This window comes from Salmo trutta, chromosome 15 (assembly GCF_901001165.1).
Source record: "Salmo trutta chromosome 15, fSalTru1.1, whole genome shotgun sequence".
NCBI lineage: Eukaryota > Metazoa > Chordata > Actinopteri > Salmoniformes > Salmonidae > Salmo > Salmo trutta.
This window is the reverse complement of record NC_042971.1, coordinates 46,068,441-46,083,043: the sequence shown is the minus strand read 5'-3', so window position 1 is coordinate 46,083,043 and position 14,603 is coordinate 46,068,441. Positions and strand designations below refer to the sequence as shown.

The following is a 14,603-nucleotide window of genomic DNA, read 5'->3' as shown; positions in this document are numbered from 1 at the left end:
AGGCACTTACTAGTCTTTTTTTCCCTTATTGTTTTACCTCTTGAGACGGAAAACGTGTTTTTTATGAAGTTGACCATGTGGTATTCATACCAAAATGTTAATAATGTCTGAAATAAAACGTTTTATTTTCACCAAGTTACACCACCGAAAAGGGACTAATTTCTCGGAAGTCAATAGTTCCTGATAGCCACTCTGGCACAGGTGGGATTGCAAAAGTTAATATACACGTGCAAAACAAACCACTTCCCAAAATTGGATCTTGGGTTGGATCATTTGCCCATTAATTAGCAGTAAAGATATAACATACCATTAATCCTTACAGGCAAACTACCGTAGTTGCAATCCATAGCTCCAACGCGTAAACGATGAGCACGGTAGTATGCTCTCCATTCCTACATCGATACTCACTGGTCACCTGTCCGCATATATAGCCTACAAGTTACCAGTGACCCATGACCCGACATACAGTGCCCTCTAATGTACAAATGAAGTGGAATATACAAAGACAAACAACCACAACACAACAACCACATTGTCTATAGAAATGGAATTTAAACAGTTTCAAAACAACATTAGTAGAAAAATATTCAATAGGCTAATATAGAATTAGACATAATAAAGTTATCGGCATACCTTATCTGTGTTGGGAAGCGTCTGTGTCCTTTGAAAAGTGTCTCCTCCATTAATACTGATCAGTTCATCATCAGCAGGTGGAAACGGCGTGGCGAAAACTACTACGTCACTCTTCATTGTGTCAGAGCTGAAACACACGTCATACTGCTGAGTAGATTTGGAGTAAGACCAGCTCCCGTCAGGGTGGGTGGTGATCATGGGGGCGCTGTACCTGCTGAAACTGCCGTCTGTCCTGTGGCATTTTACAACTATTAAACTGATGAGGCTCAGTAGAAATATCACTGATACTGACACAATGGCGACGAGCAGATACAGATTTAAATCTGAGAAACTCTCCTCCTTTACAGGCAGTTGTCTGAAAGTTGTCTGCATGTCATCTGTACTTTCAACGACCACAACATCAATAGACACAGTCGCAGACAGGGAAGGTTCTCCATTATCAGACACCAGAATGACCAACGGGTGAGTTTTTAAGTCATTGTCACTCATGCGTCTCTTAGTCCTTATTTCTCCGTTGTTGGTTCCAATTCTGAATAGATTGGTCCCCTTTGGTTCAGAGATGTGATAAGAAAGCAGCGCATTATAACCAGAGTCGGCGTCTACAGCCCTGATCTTGGCCACAAAGTATCCCGCTTCAGCAGAATAAGGAATGTTCTCAGAATGAACGGAGCCGTGGTCAGAATAGGGCGGGAGAATCAAAGGACTGTTGTCATTCTCATCCAGGATAAAAACGTTGACAGTGACGTTGCTGCTTAGTGGAGGAACACCAGAGTCTGTGGCCTGAACTTGAAACTGGAACTTTTTCACTTCTTCATAGTTCAATGACTGCATGCTGTATATTTCACCTGTGGCATAATTTACATTGACAGGTGTCTGCGAAGCTGTAGGCCTATTTCTGGGCTCTAGTAAAGTATATGTTATCTGAGCGTTTGCTTTTGAATCTGGATCCAGCGCAGTCACAGAAGATATCACAGATCTTGCCGGACTATTTTCTTTTAAGAACACGTTAACAGTGGGTTCTGGAAAGCGTGGCGTATTGTCATTGACATCAGAAACGTGGACAGTAATAATGCTAGTACTGGACAGAGGAGGGGTCCCTTCATCTCTGGCTATGATGGTGACATTATACTGAGAGTTGATTTCCCTGTCCAGCGTTTCTCCAAGGACCATGGAGTAGTATTTACCCTGAGATGACTCCAATAGAAACGGCGATACACCAGATATGGTACAATGCACATTGCCGTTTTTACCACCATCCTTATCAATAATCGTGATTAGCGCAATTGCCGTACCCTTCTTTGCGTCCTCTCTCACACTTTCCAAAAGCGAGGAGAGTTTGATGTCCGGGGCATTATCGTTTACGTCAACTACCTCTACCAACACTTTGCAATGTGAAGCCAGAGGTGAGTGGCCTCGGTCCTGGGCTTCTACACGAATCTCATACGCACTGGTCACTTCATAATCTAAAGGTCCCGCTACTGTCATTTCCCCAGTGCTCTGATTGATTGCAAATGTACCATAACTCCCCCTTTGTCCTTGTTTGCTGAACAAATACATTATTTCACCGTTCAAGCCTTCGTCTAGGTCTGTTGCGTTAAGCCTTAGAAAAGCAGTGCCAATTGGCGCAGTCTCTAAGACTTTTGCCTTATACAGGGCTTTGGAAAACACTGGCGCATTATCGTTTGCATCGAGTATGTTGACAATGATTTCTGTGCTCCCTGATCTGGGAGGCTTTCCTCCATCAATAGCAGTCAGCGTTAGCTTGATCACAGGCTGTTTCTCTCGGTCTAAAGCTTTATTTAGAATCAACTCTGCTGATGGACCACTATCAGCCTCAGTATGTACGTCTAGATTGAAAAAGGCATTTGTGGAGAGTTTATATGCGTCGATAGAGTTGCTCCCTACATCCATATCGTCAGCTGTAGACAGAGGAAATCTTGCTCCAGGTGAAGTATGCTCAGAAATACGAATAATCTGTGATTTCACAGGAAATTGTGGTGCGTTGTCGTTTATGTCTAGTATATTTACTTCAACATTGTACATTCGTAAAGGATTATTAACAATAACCTCCAAGCTTTCAGTACAAAGAAGGCTGTTGGGACAAAGCTTCTCTCGGTCTATGGCTTCGCTAACGAAGAGAACGCCAGTTTTCAAATTTACCTCAAAATGTTTCTTATATGATCCAGATTCAATCTGAATCCTGCGTGCCTCCAGTTCAATCACTTTTAGATTTAAATCCTTAGCCAAATTCCCAACAAATGTCCCCGGTTTTACCTCCTCGGAAATTGAATAGGTCATTTGTCTAGAAACAGAATCCCGAAAACAAAGCAACAGCCAAAATATATTCACAATCCAACCCCACTCACGGTTCTCGAGTACAGCCATTGTTATATAATCCTTTTTAGAATGTAATCCATAGAGTGTGACGGAGAACAAAGAGAACCCAAGTAACGCAATGGAAGATGTTCATTTTTTTCTTTTAAGAAAGAGAAACATAATCCTCATATGTCCGTGCGCCACCTCATTAAGATTTCACTGACAGTCGGCGATGTGTGGGATTTTTGCTATTGTACCAGGACCTAGGTGGAGTTCAAGAGTAAATTGGTCTTGCTGGTAGACACTGACACCGTGTGGATAAGAACTGGTCCGACATAAGAGCTACATGCAAGAAAACCGTAAACTCAAAAACTGGCATAGACTAGAAAGGGAAGACAGAAAAACATTTCTGCACAACAAATCATTGTAAATTCGCATTAAGGGGGAAATTATGAGGTATAATAAACTAATTGGCACATAGCCTAGTGAAAGATAAGTGTCCAGGGCTGAAACAGATTTCTCTAACTCTCAGGTAAATATAGGCTACAGTAAAATGTGTTATGCAATGATTGCACCCTAACACAATTCACTTGATATTTCAGACGTTCCCACTTTAAGGTCCTAAATAAATGTCTAGTGGTTATGAACGGAAGAGAAAGGGGAAACCCCCCCAGAAAACGTTGTAAATAAAGAAGCCACTCTGAGTTACGAGGGAATCGGAATTCAGAACCATAGACAGCTCCTGATTCCGGAGATCTGTAAATAACGACGAGATGTCTCCGCCCTAACAATGGGAGTCGTTGTCCCAAAGACGGGAAGCCAGACGATAGGCGTAGGTCCAAAATAAGCCCAGAGAAACACATTGGATTTATTTTGGAAAGACTTTGTCGAGAGTGAAACCTCTCGCTTCGTCTGTTCCTCTCTGCTGATACACAGTCAGATTGGTGGTTAAACCAGGACACAGGAGCGGCGCTCAGAGGCCAGATAAGTAAATGATCCCGCCATAGAACAAGCACACAGTTCTACATAGAGAATATTCCCCCATTCAATAGAATCAACACCGCAAACAGCAATGTAAGCACACATAGCCATCATAAATCCCGTATTGCGTTATATAGCTTATACATGCTATGTTAATACTGTAGTCACACAAACATGCAGACACAGGATAGAGCGCACCTACCACGGGTTTTTACTCATACTAACCTTTAATTACTCAGTAAATTTCATCAATCATAGGATATCTCTTTCAAATCTAGAATTCTCACATAGGAAATAACATAATGTAACATGATCACTGTCAAAGTATCACCAAGGTAGCCAACTCCTAATTATTGTTTATGTTTTCACTTAACTCCTTCCTTTTGCTAGTCAGATGTGTTCTAAATATCTACCACGAGGATGGGCTTCCTCTCTAGTCTGAGGAGCATATTTCGCTCTATGAGTGTTTCTGGGGTCTCTTTTCTGAAAGGTTCAAGTCAGTATGATCATGTAGTGAAGCAGAGTATCAGTAGTGTTCAGATTTTCCTCAGGGCAGACTATACCCAGGCTGCTGTCTGCCCACTTTATGTAGGCCAGGCATCAGCCAGAGCCTCATCAGCAGAAGATAAAGAGAGAGGAAGAGGGAGAGAGAGAGAGAGGGAGGGAGAGAGCTGAGCCATAGACCCAGAGAGGGCAGCATTCAGATAAAACAGAGAGCTGAGCCACAGACCCAGTAACAGTCTGCCTATCAGCTATACAATGGAATGAATAATCAATGGTGCACTGTAAAAGCTTAGGGGTATATTTAAGCAATATGGCCTGAGGAGGTGTGGTATATGGCCAATAAGGTACCTCGGGTTTGTGATATATGGCCAATATACCACAGGTGAGGGCTGTTCTTATGCACAACGCTATGCGAGTGCCTGGACACAGCCCTTAGCCGTGGTATATTGGCCATATATCACAAACCCGAGGTGCCTTATTGCTATTATAAACTGGTTACCAACGTAATTAGAGCAGTAAAAATACATGTTTTGTCATACCCATGGTATACGGTCTGTCAGCTAATACCATCGCTGTCAGCTAATCAGCATTCAGGGCTCGAACCACCCAGTTTATAATTACACTTAGTGCAGCATGCACAAGACTCCAGTATAAAAATAAAGAAAAACCCTTGAATGAGTAGGTGTTCTAAAACTTTTGACCGGTAGTGTACTTGTCTGTCCAAATAAAACATTGAAATGTTGATCATTTATTTGACAGAAACAGCGCTCCTCTTTCTCAGTCTGTGTAGCCATGTATCTGATGCTGTCTGGACCAAAAGAGTATGGCATGTCATGCTATTTCTGGTCAGACAGCATCAGATGTATGGGCTACATATAGTAAAACAGAGGGGGCGCTGTTTCGCTCACTCGGATGCTTTATTCGGTGATAAAGTTTCAGCAACAAGGAAGGACTCACTCTCGCCAGAATCTGTCCAGAATAAACCCAATGTGTTTCTATGCGCATAATATGCAGACCTAAGCATGTCGTCTGCCTTCACACCTTTTTGACACCGACTCCAATTGTTAGGGTGAAGACATTGCCATTGTCATTATATACAGATCTCTGCTTTTAGCCTCTTGGGAATTGGAAAGGAAAGTTGGCGAGTGCACGCACCGTGCACTTTTAGGTTGCTGGCTTCCCCTAAAGCAGTGGTTCACAAACTTTTTATAGTCCCGTACCCCTTCAAACATTCAACCTCCAGCTGCGTATTCCCTCTAGCACCAGGGTCAGCACACTCTCTAATGTTGTTTTTTTTGCCATCATTGTAAGCCTGACACACACACTATACGATACATTTATTAAACATAAGAATGTGTGTGAGTTTGTCACAACACGGCTCATGGGAAGTGACAAAGAGCTCTTATAGGACCAGGACACAAATAATAATATAATAATAATCAATAATTGTTCTCTATTTAGCCATCTTACAATTAAAACTTTATTTGTTAATCGAAAATTGCGAATAACTCATCACAGGTTAATGAGAAGGGTGTGCTTGAAAGGATGCACATAACTCTGCAATGTTGGGTTGTATTGGAGAGAGTCTCAGTCTTAAATCATTTTCCACACACAGTCTGTGCCTGTATTTAGTTTTCATGCAAGTGAGGGCAAAGAATCCACTCTCACATAGGTACGTGGTTGCAAAGGGCATCAGTGTCTTAACAGCACGATTTGCCAAGGCAAAACTCTTTCTGAATCCAAAAATCTGGCAGTGGCTTCTGATTAAATTAAATTTTCACAGAACCGCTTGTTGCAATTTCGATGAGGCTCTCTTGTTCAGATATCGGTAAGTGGACTGGAGGCAGGGCATGAAAGGGATAACGAATCCAGTTGTTTGTGACATACGTTTCGGGAAAGTACCTGCGTAATTCCGCACCCAACTCACTCAGGTGCTTCGCTATATCACATTTGACATTGTCCATAAGCTTGAGTTCATTTGCACACAAAAATCATACATTGATGGAAATACCTGTGTGTTGTCCTTGTTAATGCAGACAGAGAAGAGTTCCAATTTCTTAATCATAGCCTCAATTTTGTCCCGCACATTGAATTCAGTTGCGGAGAGTCCCTGTAGTCCTAGATTCAGATAATTCAAGCGAGAAAAAACATCACCCAGATAGGCCAGTCGTGGGAGAAACTCGTCATCATTCAAGCGGTCAGACAAGTGAAAATTATGGTCAGTAAAGAAAACTTTAAGCTCATCTCTCAATTAAAAAAAACATGTCAATACTTTGCCCCTTGGTAACCAGCGCTGTTGTAAAAGCGTTACATGGTCGCTGCCCATATCATTGCATAGTGCAGAAAATACACAAGAGTTCAGGGGCCTTGCTTTAACAAAGTTAACCATTTTCACTGTAGTGTCCACGTTGTCAGGCTGTCAGGCCTCCTTTGGCAGCAAGAGCCAAAGGTGCGTCGGGAGCAACTGCTTGCACGCGCGTTACCACTCCACTATGTCTCCCTGCCATGGCTATTTCGCCATCAGTACAGATACCAACACATCTTGACCACCAAAGTCCATTTGATGTCACATAGCTGTCCAGTACTTTAAAAATATCCTCTCCTGTTGTCCTGGTTTCCAGAAGAGGATGTCTTCCTTAAATGACCCCCCATAAACGTAACGGACAGATACCAGGAGCTGTGCCAGAACCGCCACGTCCGCTGACTCATCCAGCTGTAACGCATAGAATTCACTGGCTTGTATGCAAAGCAGTAATTGTTTCAAAACATCTCCTGCCATATCACTGATGTGTCGTGAAACAGTGTTGTTTGATGAAGTGTCACGGGCGTCGTAAGGAGTGGACCAAAATGCAATGGGTATATTAATCATCTTCTTTACTTTATTACAGAGAAGACACTTAAACAAAACAAACGACAAAAACAGTCCAATAAAGTGCACAGACTATACTGGAAACAACCACCCACCAACACAAGTGAAAAACGAACACACTTAAATATGAACTCCAATTAGGGACAACAACAACCAGCTGCCTCTAATTGGAGGTCATTGAAAAACACAACATAGAAATAGAAAACTAGAATAAACATAGAAATAGAAAATATAGAACCTAAATCAAAAACCCCGAAACACACAAAACACACACACCCTGACCAAACTACAATAACAAATAACCCCTTTTACTGGTCAGGACGTGACATGAAGGCATTGTCTGTAGTTTTTTTGGGCATTTTCCCTCAGCATTGTCCCAGCCATATCCGCAGCAGCAGGAAGAATTAAATACTCCACAATAGTATGGGGCTTGCCTGTCCGAGCCACTCGGTAGCTCACCATATAAGACGCTTCTAGCCACTTATTATTAATTGCATCTGTTGCTTTTATACTTGTTTTACTACTCAAAAGTCTTCATAATTCTCGCTCAAAAAACTCCCGTGGCTTATTTTTCAAATTGGCATGTTTTGTTTCTAAATGTCTGCGCAAGAGTGAAGGTTTCAGAGTTGTTAGATGGTACTTCTGCACATATAACACACTGTGGCTGAGGAAAGGCACTACTACCAATATAAGTGAACCCCAAATCAATGTAGTTCTAATCATATTTGCGCCTCTTCGATGGTGCAACGTCCCTGTCTGTTGTTCGGTGCTTTCCCGGATAAGGGGGCAGTAGCTCTTCGGCTGCATCAGATTCACAACTGTCAGTGTCCATGCTAGCTGGGCTAAGAATAAATGTAGAATCACTGATGCTATCATTGGATGTGCTCGTGGAAGCAGAACATCTTGTATCGTCGACAGGTGCAGGTGTAGTACTGCTGGTAGTAGCAGTACTACCAGTAGAGCTGGTATGTGTCTTTATGGACGCGTGCCTTAAGTTTTTTAACTATTTATCTATTTTCGAGCAAACGGAATGAGCAGCAGCTACGTTTGGCTACATACGGAGCGTTAGTGGAATTCCCGCGAGAGAGTAATGGTTAATGTGATCGGGTGTTAATTATTTGACTAGGCTACCTGTATTTGACATTGTGTTGTTATTTTGCTAAACACTAGATGGTTTAATTTTTGGGGGGGCAGTGAAACGAGGCTACTCAGGCGAGAAAAAAACCTCACCCAAATGTAAAGCCCTAGTCCATATAAATGGACTATTTGTACCCTTGGGGGTACGCGTACCTGTCAAGCCCTGACCTTAAGAGATCCTTTTATGTCTCTATTTTGGTTGGTCAGGGCGTGAGTTGGGGTGGGCATTCTATGTCCTTTTTTCTATGCTTTGTGTTTCTTTGTTTTGGCCTGGTGTGGCTCTCAATCAGGGACAGCTGTACTTCGTTGTCGCTGATTGGGAGTCATACTTAGGCAGCCTGTTTTCCTTTGGGGTTTGTGGGTAGATAATTTCTGTTAAGTACCTGACAGGACTGTTCGGTTGTTCTTTTGTTTTGCTTGTCGGATTAAGTGTTCAGTTTTGTCATTAAAAATGATGAACACTTACCACGCTGCATTTTGGTCTGATTTCTCTTCATCTGAGGACGACGAAGACCGTTACAGTACCCCAGTTTGGGAATACCTGCCTTAAAGTAAATTCATGCATGTATTAATTAAATTAATTTACCTGGCTTGCTGCGTGCAAACGTAGGAAAGTGACCATTTGTCAATGTCTGTTTTCTGATTGTCTTAACTCACCACGTCCACCACTAACTTCTCAGTAATTTTTTGTTCACCTCACACGTTGTAAACAAAGTCTGTTTTTTTTACATCCATTGCAATTGATAGTTCCTCAGTATTTGAAAAATCTTTCCAACACTCTCGGCCTCGATAATCATCAAGCCTTTGTGTGAAAGAGCAAAATATCATGATCTGATGATCCCATATATCCAGTGGAAACAGCTGTCTGTCCTGAGCTCACTGGCGTGGGAAACTCTAAGGGCCTGATATAGGCTAGTTGATACAATGTTGTAAGTTCGCTAGCAACAGCTTCTGGCCAGACCCAGTTGATGATTTGATACAATGCTGCACTTCACTAGCAATTGCTCAATTTAAAGGGAGGCAGGAAGGTGGAGTAGAGAGATTAATGTGATTGAAAGAACCAGAATTTTCATCAAGATATTTTCTGATGTTTTTATTTGTCGGTTTTAGGCCTATGTATTTAATTTAGTTGACCATGGAAGTTATAGGCCTACTGCTGCATTGGCCTATAGGCTATCTCTGAGTTCTATGCGCTCATTTCTTTAGCCGCTAATGGACCACAGTGTATCTATTTGTATCCATATGGCAAAGGTGTCACGTCCTGGCCAGTATATAAGGTTAATTGTTTGTAGTTTGGTCAGGGCGTGACAGAGGGTATTTGTTTTATGTGGTTCAGGGTGGTGTGTTTGGTTTAAGGGTGTTTGTTTTAGTAATTCCGGGTGTTGGTTTATGTTTAGGTATTTCTATGTGGAGTCTAGTATGTCTGTTTCTATGTCTGGTGAATTGGTGTTGGGACTCTCAGTTGAAGGCAGGTGTTGTCTATCTGCCTTTGATTGAGAGTCTCATATAGTAGGGTGAGTTTGGGATTTGTGGGTGAGTGTTCTGTGTTCAGCCCTAGGCTTTGCCAGACTGTTTTGTTGTTCGTTCGTTTGTTAGTTCTAGTAGTTTTGTTATTTTGTATTCAGTTGTTTTTGTAAGTTAATAAATCTAAATATGAGCATCCACGTACCTGCTGCATTTTGGTCCTCATTCACCAACGACAACCGTGACAGAATCACCCACCAAACCAGGACTAAGCAGCAGAGGAACGAGGAGGAAGGATGGACATGGGCCGAGTTAAGGAGGAGCATTTCCAGGGCGATGGAAGAGTTTAGGGAGACCGAGAGGCATCCCCAATAATTTTTTAGGGGGGGGCACAAGGGCTGTTTGACGGGGCAGGAGCTGCCCGCCAGTCAACAGTCGTCGGAGCTGCCCGCCAGTCAACAGTTGTCGGAGCTGCCCGCCAGTCAACAGTCGTCGGAGCTGCCCGCCAGTCAACAGTCGTCGGAGCTGCCCGCCAGTCAACAGTCGTCGGAGCTGCCCGCCAGTCAACAGTCGTCGGAGCTGCCCGCCAGTCAACAGTCGTCGGAGCTGCCCGCCAGTCAACAGTCGTCGGAGCTGCCCGTCAGTCAACAGTCGTCGGAGCTGCCCGCCAGTCAACAGTCGCCGGAGTGGTCAGACTGCGCTGAACTGCCGGAGTGGCCAGACTGCGCTGAACTGCCGGAGTGGCCAGACTGCGCTGAACTGCCGGAGTGGCCAGACTGCGCTGAACTGCCGGAGTGGCCAGACTGCGCTGAACTGCCGGAGTGGCCAGACTGCGCAGAACTGCCGGAGTGGCCAGACTGCCCCGAACTGCCGGAGTGGCCAGACTGCCCCGAACTGCCGGAGTGGCCAGACTGCCCCGAACTGCCGGAGTGGCCAGACTGCCCCGAACTGCCGGAGTGGCCAGACTGCCCCGAACTTCCGGAGTGGCCAGACTGCCCCGAACTGCCGGAGTGGCCAGACTGCCCCGAACTGCCGGAGTGGCCAGACTGCCCCGAACTGCCGGAGTGGCCAGACTGCCCCGAACTGCCGGAGTGGCCAGACTGCCCCGAACTGCCGGAGTGGCCAGACTGCCCCGAACTGCCGGAGTGGCCAGACTGCCCCGAACTGCCGGAGTGGCCAGACTGCCCCGAACTGCCGGAGTGGCCAGACTGCCCCGAACTGCCGGAGTGGCCAGACTGCCCCGAACTGCCGGAGTGGCCAGACTGCCCCGAACTGCCGGAGTGGCCAGACTGCCCCGAACTGCCGGAGTGGCCAGACTGCCCCGAACTGCCGGAGTGGCCAGACTGCCCCGAACTGCCGGAGTGGCCAGACTGCCCCGAACTGCCGGAGTGGCCAGACTGCCCCGAACTGCCGGAGTGGCCAGACTGCGCCGAACTGCCGGAGTGGCCAGACTGCGCCGAACTGCCGGAGTGGCCAGACTGCGCCGAACTGCCGGAGTGGCCAGACTGCGCCGAACTGCCGGACTGCCCAGACTGCCCCGAGTTGCCGGACTGCCCAGACTGCCCCGAGTTGCCGGACTGCCCCGAGTTGCCGGACTGCCCAGACTGCCCCGAGTTGCCGGACTGCCCAGACTGTCCCGAGTTGCCGGACTGCCCAGACTGTCCCGAGTTGCCGGACTGCCCAGACTGTCCCGAGTTGCCGGACTGCCCAGACTGTCCCGAGTTGCCGGACTGCCCAGACTGTCCCGAGTTGCCGGACTGCCCAGACTGTCCCGAGTTGCCGGACTGCCCAGACTGTCCCGAGTGGCCGGACTGCCCAGACTGTCCCGAGTGGCCGGACTGCCCAGACTGTCCCGAGTGGCCGGACTGCCCAGACTGTCCCGAGTGGCCGGACTGCCCTGACTGTCCCGAGTGGCCGGACTGCCCTGACTGTCCCGAGTGGCCAGACTGCCCAGACTGTCCCGAGTGGCCAGACTGTCCCGAGTGGCCAGACTGCCCTGAACGTCCCGAATTGCCAGACTGCTCAGACTGCCCCGAGCTGCCAGACTGCCCAAACTGTCCCGAACTGCCAGACTGCCCAGACTGCCTGGAACGGCCAGAACCTGAGCCGCCTCCAATATAGGTGGGTTGGGGAGGGGGGGTGTAGCACAGTGCCGTCGTTGACGGCAGCCACCCTCCCTTCCCTCCCTTTAGAAAGGGGGAATTTTTCTTTTAGGTATTGTTTGGGGGTATTTTTTGTTTTGTTTTTGTTTTTAAGGTGCTTCTGGGGTAGCACCTTTAAGGGGGGGGTACTGTCACGTCCTGGCCAGTATATAAGGTTAATTGTTTGGTCAGGGCGTGACAGAGGGTATTTGTTTTATGTGGTTCAGGGTGGTGTGTTTGGTTTAAGGGTGTTTGTTTTAGTAATTCCGGGTGTTGGTTTATGTTTAGGTATTTCTATGTGGAGTCTAGTATGTCTGTTTCTATGTCTGGTGAATTGGTGTTGGGACTCTCAGTTGAAGGCAGGTGTTGTCTATCTGCCTTTGATTGAGAGTCTCATATAGTAGGGTGTGTTTGTGTTTGGGATTTGTGGGTGAGTGTTCTGTGTTCAGCCCTAGGCTTTGCCAGACTGTTTTGTTGTTCGTTCGTTTGTTAGTTCTAGTAGTTTTGTTATTTTGTATTCAGTTGTTTTTGTAAGTTAATAAATCTAAATATGAGCATACACGTACCTGCTGCATTTTGGTCCTCATTCACCAACGACAACCGTGACAAAAGGCTTATTATTTTACTTCAGATGTGTATGATTAACCACATGACAATGACTTTGACAAACTACACTGTTATTATTGAAATGAAACTTTTCCACAAAATGCTAATTTAAAAATAATCATAACTGTCACGCAGATCAGAAAAAACGGTAGTATAAATTGTAAGCTTCCCCAAACTTGAAACTCACAAGCTGCCTATGGTCTTTACTATAACACAAATTAAAATAAATTGTGAACACGCATGTGCAAGCACAAATAGGAGGTCCTGTGAAAAAACGTGCCCGCCTATGGATATCAAAGGCCAATCCAACTGATTCGTTCTGGCGCTGGCCCTGAACCATCCTACTCAGTGAATTTTATAAAAATAGTCAAACATTAGAAACATTATCCTTTTTAGGTATAATGAATGTAATACTCAAAGCATAAGCTACAGTTAACTAACACTGTGGTGCATAATGTGTGGTGAGTAGTTGACTCAAAGAGAAGAAACACAATAGTTGAACAGTTTTGAACAAATACAATTCTTAAGGAGAAGTAGCTGAAAGAGAGCTAGCTATATTTTGTTGTATTTTTTTTTCTTCTGAGAGGAATGATATTTATGTTAGTTAGCTGGCTAAGGCTATCCAACACTGCAACTCTTCCAAGTCAAGGTAAGCTCTTGGTTTTGTTAATTTTTTGCCACCGGGGCCCACTGGTATAACTGCTAAACTGCTTGCTGTACTGTATTGCGTGATTGTACACATGGATTGGATTGAGGGTTTACTCACGCGTTAGTTGTAGTTTGTTGATTATGACGTTAATATGGTGGCAACGATGTAGGCTGTGTAGTGGTTAGTGGTAATGGGATGAAGGTTTGTCTTGTAGAGGTTTTTTTGCCTGGTCACAGACAGCTGTTGTGTTGTGCTCTGAAGTCCACATGCGAAGGGAAAAGGTGAGAGAAGGAGAGACCTTTGATGCAATGTGGCTGCTATGAAAGTGAACCGTGTGTGTGGGTGATGAGGGTTGTAGTCATTCAGCCGATTCTGTTGCAAAACCTTTCTTAAACAGAAGCAAACAGAAGGAAACGGGGAGGGTCCTTCCTGAATTTGTCCAATAGAAATTCTCGTTTTAGTTTCGACTAATGATTACACCCCAGATCAGCTAGATGCAGGCAAGAGTGTGCAAGGCAGAATTGAATGTGCCACTGTCTCTCACCTTGACTAATCCAATTTGTCTAGGTTGTAGCAACCTCATGATGGGAGTAGTGCAAATTAGAGTATCATGTAGTAGCCTAAACCTATCAATGTTACATTGAGCTGGGTGAATGGAATATGAAGTCATCCAATATGTTGTAATAGAAGAACAAAAATATGTCCTCCCTAATCTTAAACGGCACCAACCGCCCGACACTGAACTAATGCTCCATGATCACACACGGGGAGAGGCAGACAACGGATCGAGAGCTCCCCCTAGTGGCTCATTGTTTGCATAGACGCAAACAGTACATGATGAAGGCATATACACTGAGTGAACATACCATTAGGAACACCTGCTCTTTCATGACATAGAGTGACCAGCTGAATCCAGGTGAAAGCTATGATCCCTTATTGAGGTCACTTGTTGAATCCACTTCAATCAGTGTAGATGAAGTGGAGGAGACAGGTTAAAGAAGGGTTTTTTAAGCCTTGAGACAATTGAGACATGGATTGTGTATGTGTGCCATTCAGAGTGTGGATGGGCATGACAAAAGATGTAAGTGCATTTGAACAGGGTATGGTAGTAGCTGCCATGCATACTGGTTTGAGTGTGTGAAGAACTGCAGCGCTGCTGGGTTTTTCACGGTCAACAGTTTCCCGTGTGTATCAAGAATGGTCCACCACCCAAAATACATCCAGCCAACTTGACACAACTGTGGGAAGCATTGGAGTCAGCATGGGCCAGCATCCCTATGGAACGCTTTCGACACCTTGTAGA

At 45.2% G+C, this 14,603-nt stretch overlaps 1 protein-coding gene across 1 annotated transcript in view; it reads right to left on the bottom strand.

The window, feature by feature from the left end:
• LOC115149148 (protocadherin alpha-C2) overlaps nt 1-3,154 on the bottom strand; it is an 80,435-nt gene extending 77,281 nt beyond the window's left edge. Inside the window, exon 1 of the mRNA XM_029691705.1 lies at nt 634-3,154. Coding sequence (XP_029547565.1) covers nt 634-3,018 — 2,385 coding nt within the window. The 5' untranslated portion in view covers nt 3,019-3,154. The remainder of the gene's footprint in view (nt 1-633) is intronic.
• Nucleotides 3,155-14,603: the final 11,449 nt, after the last annotated feature.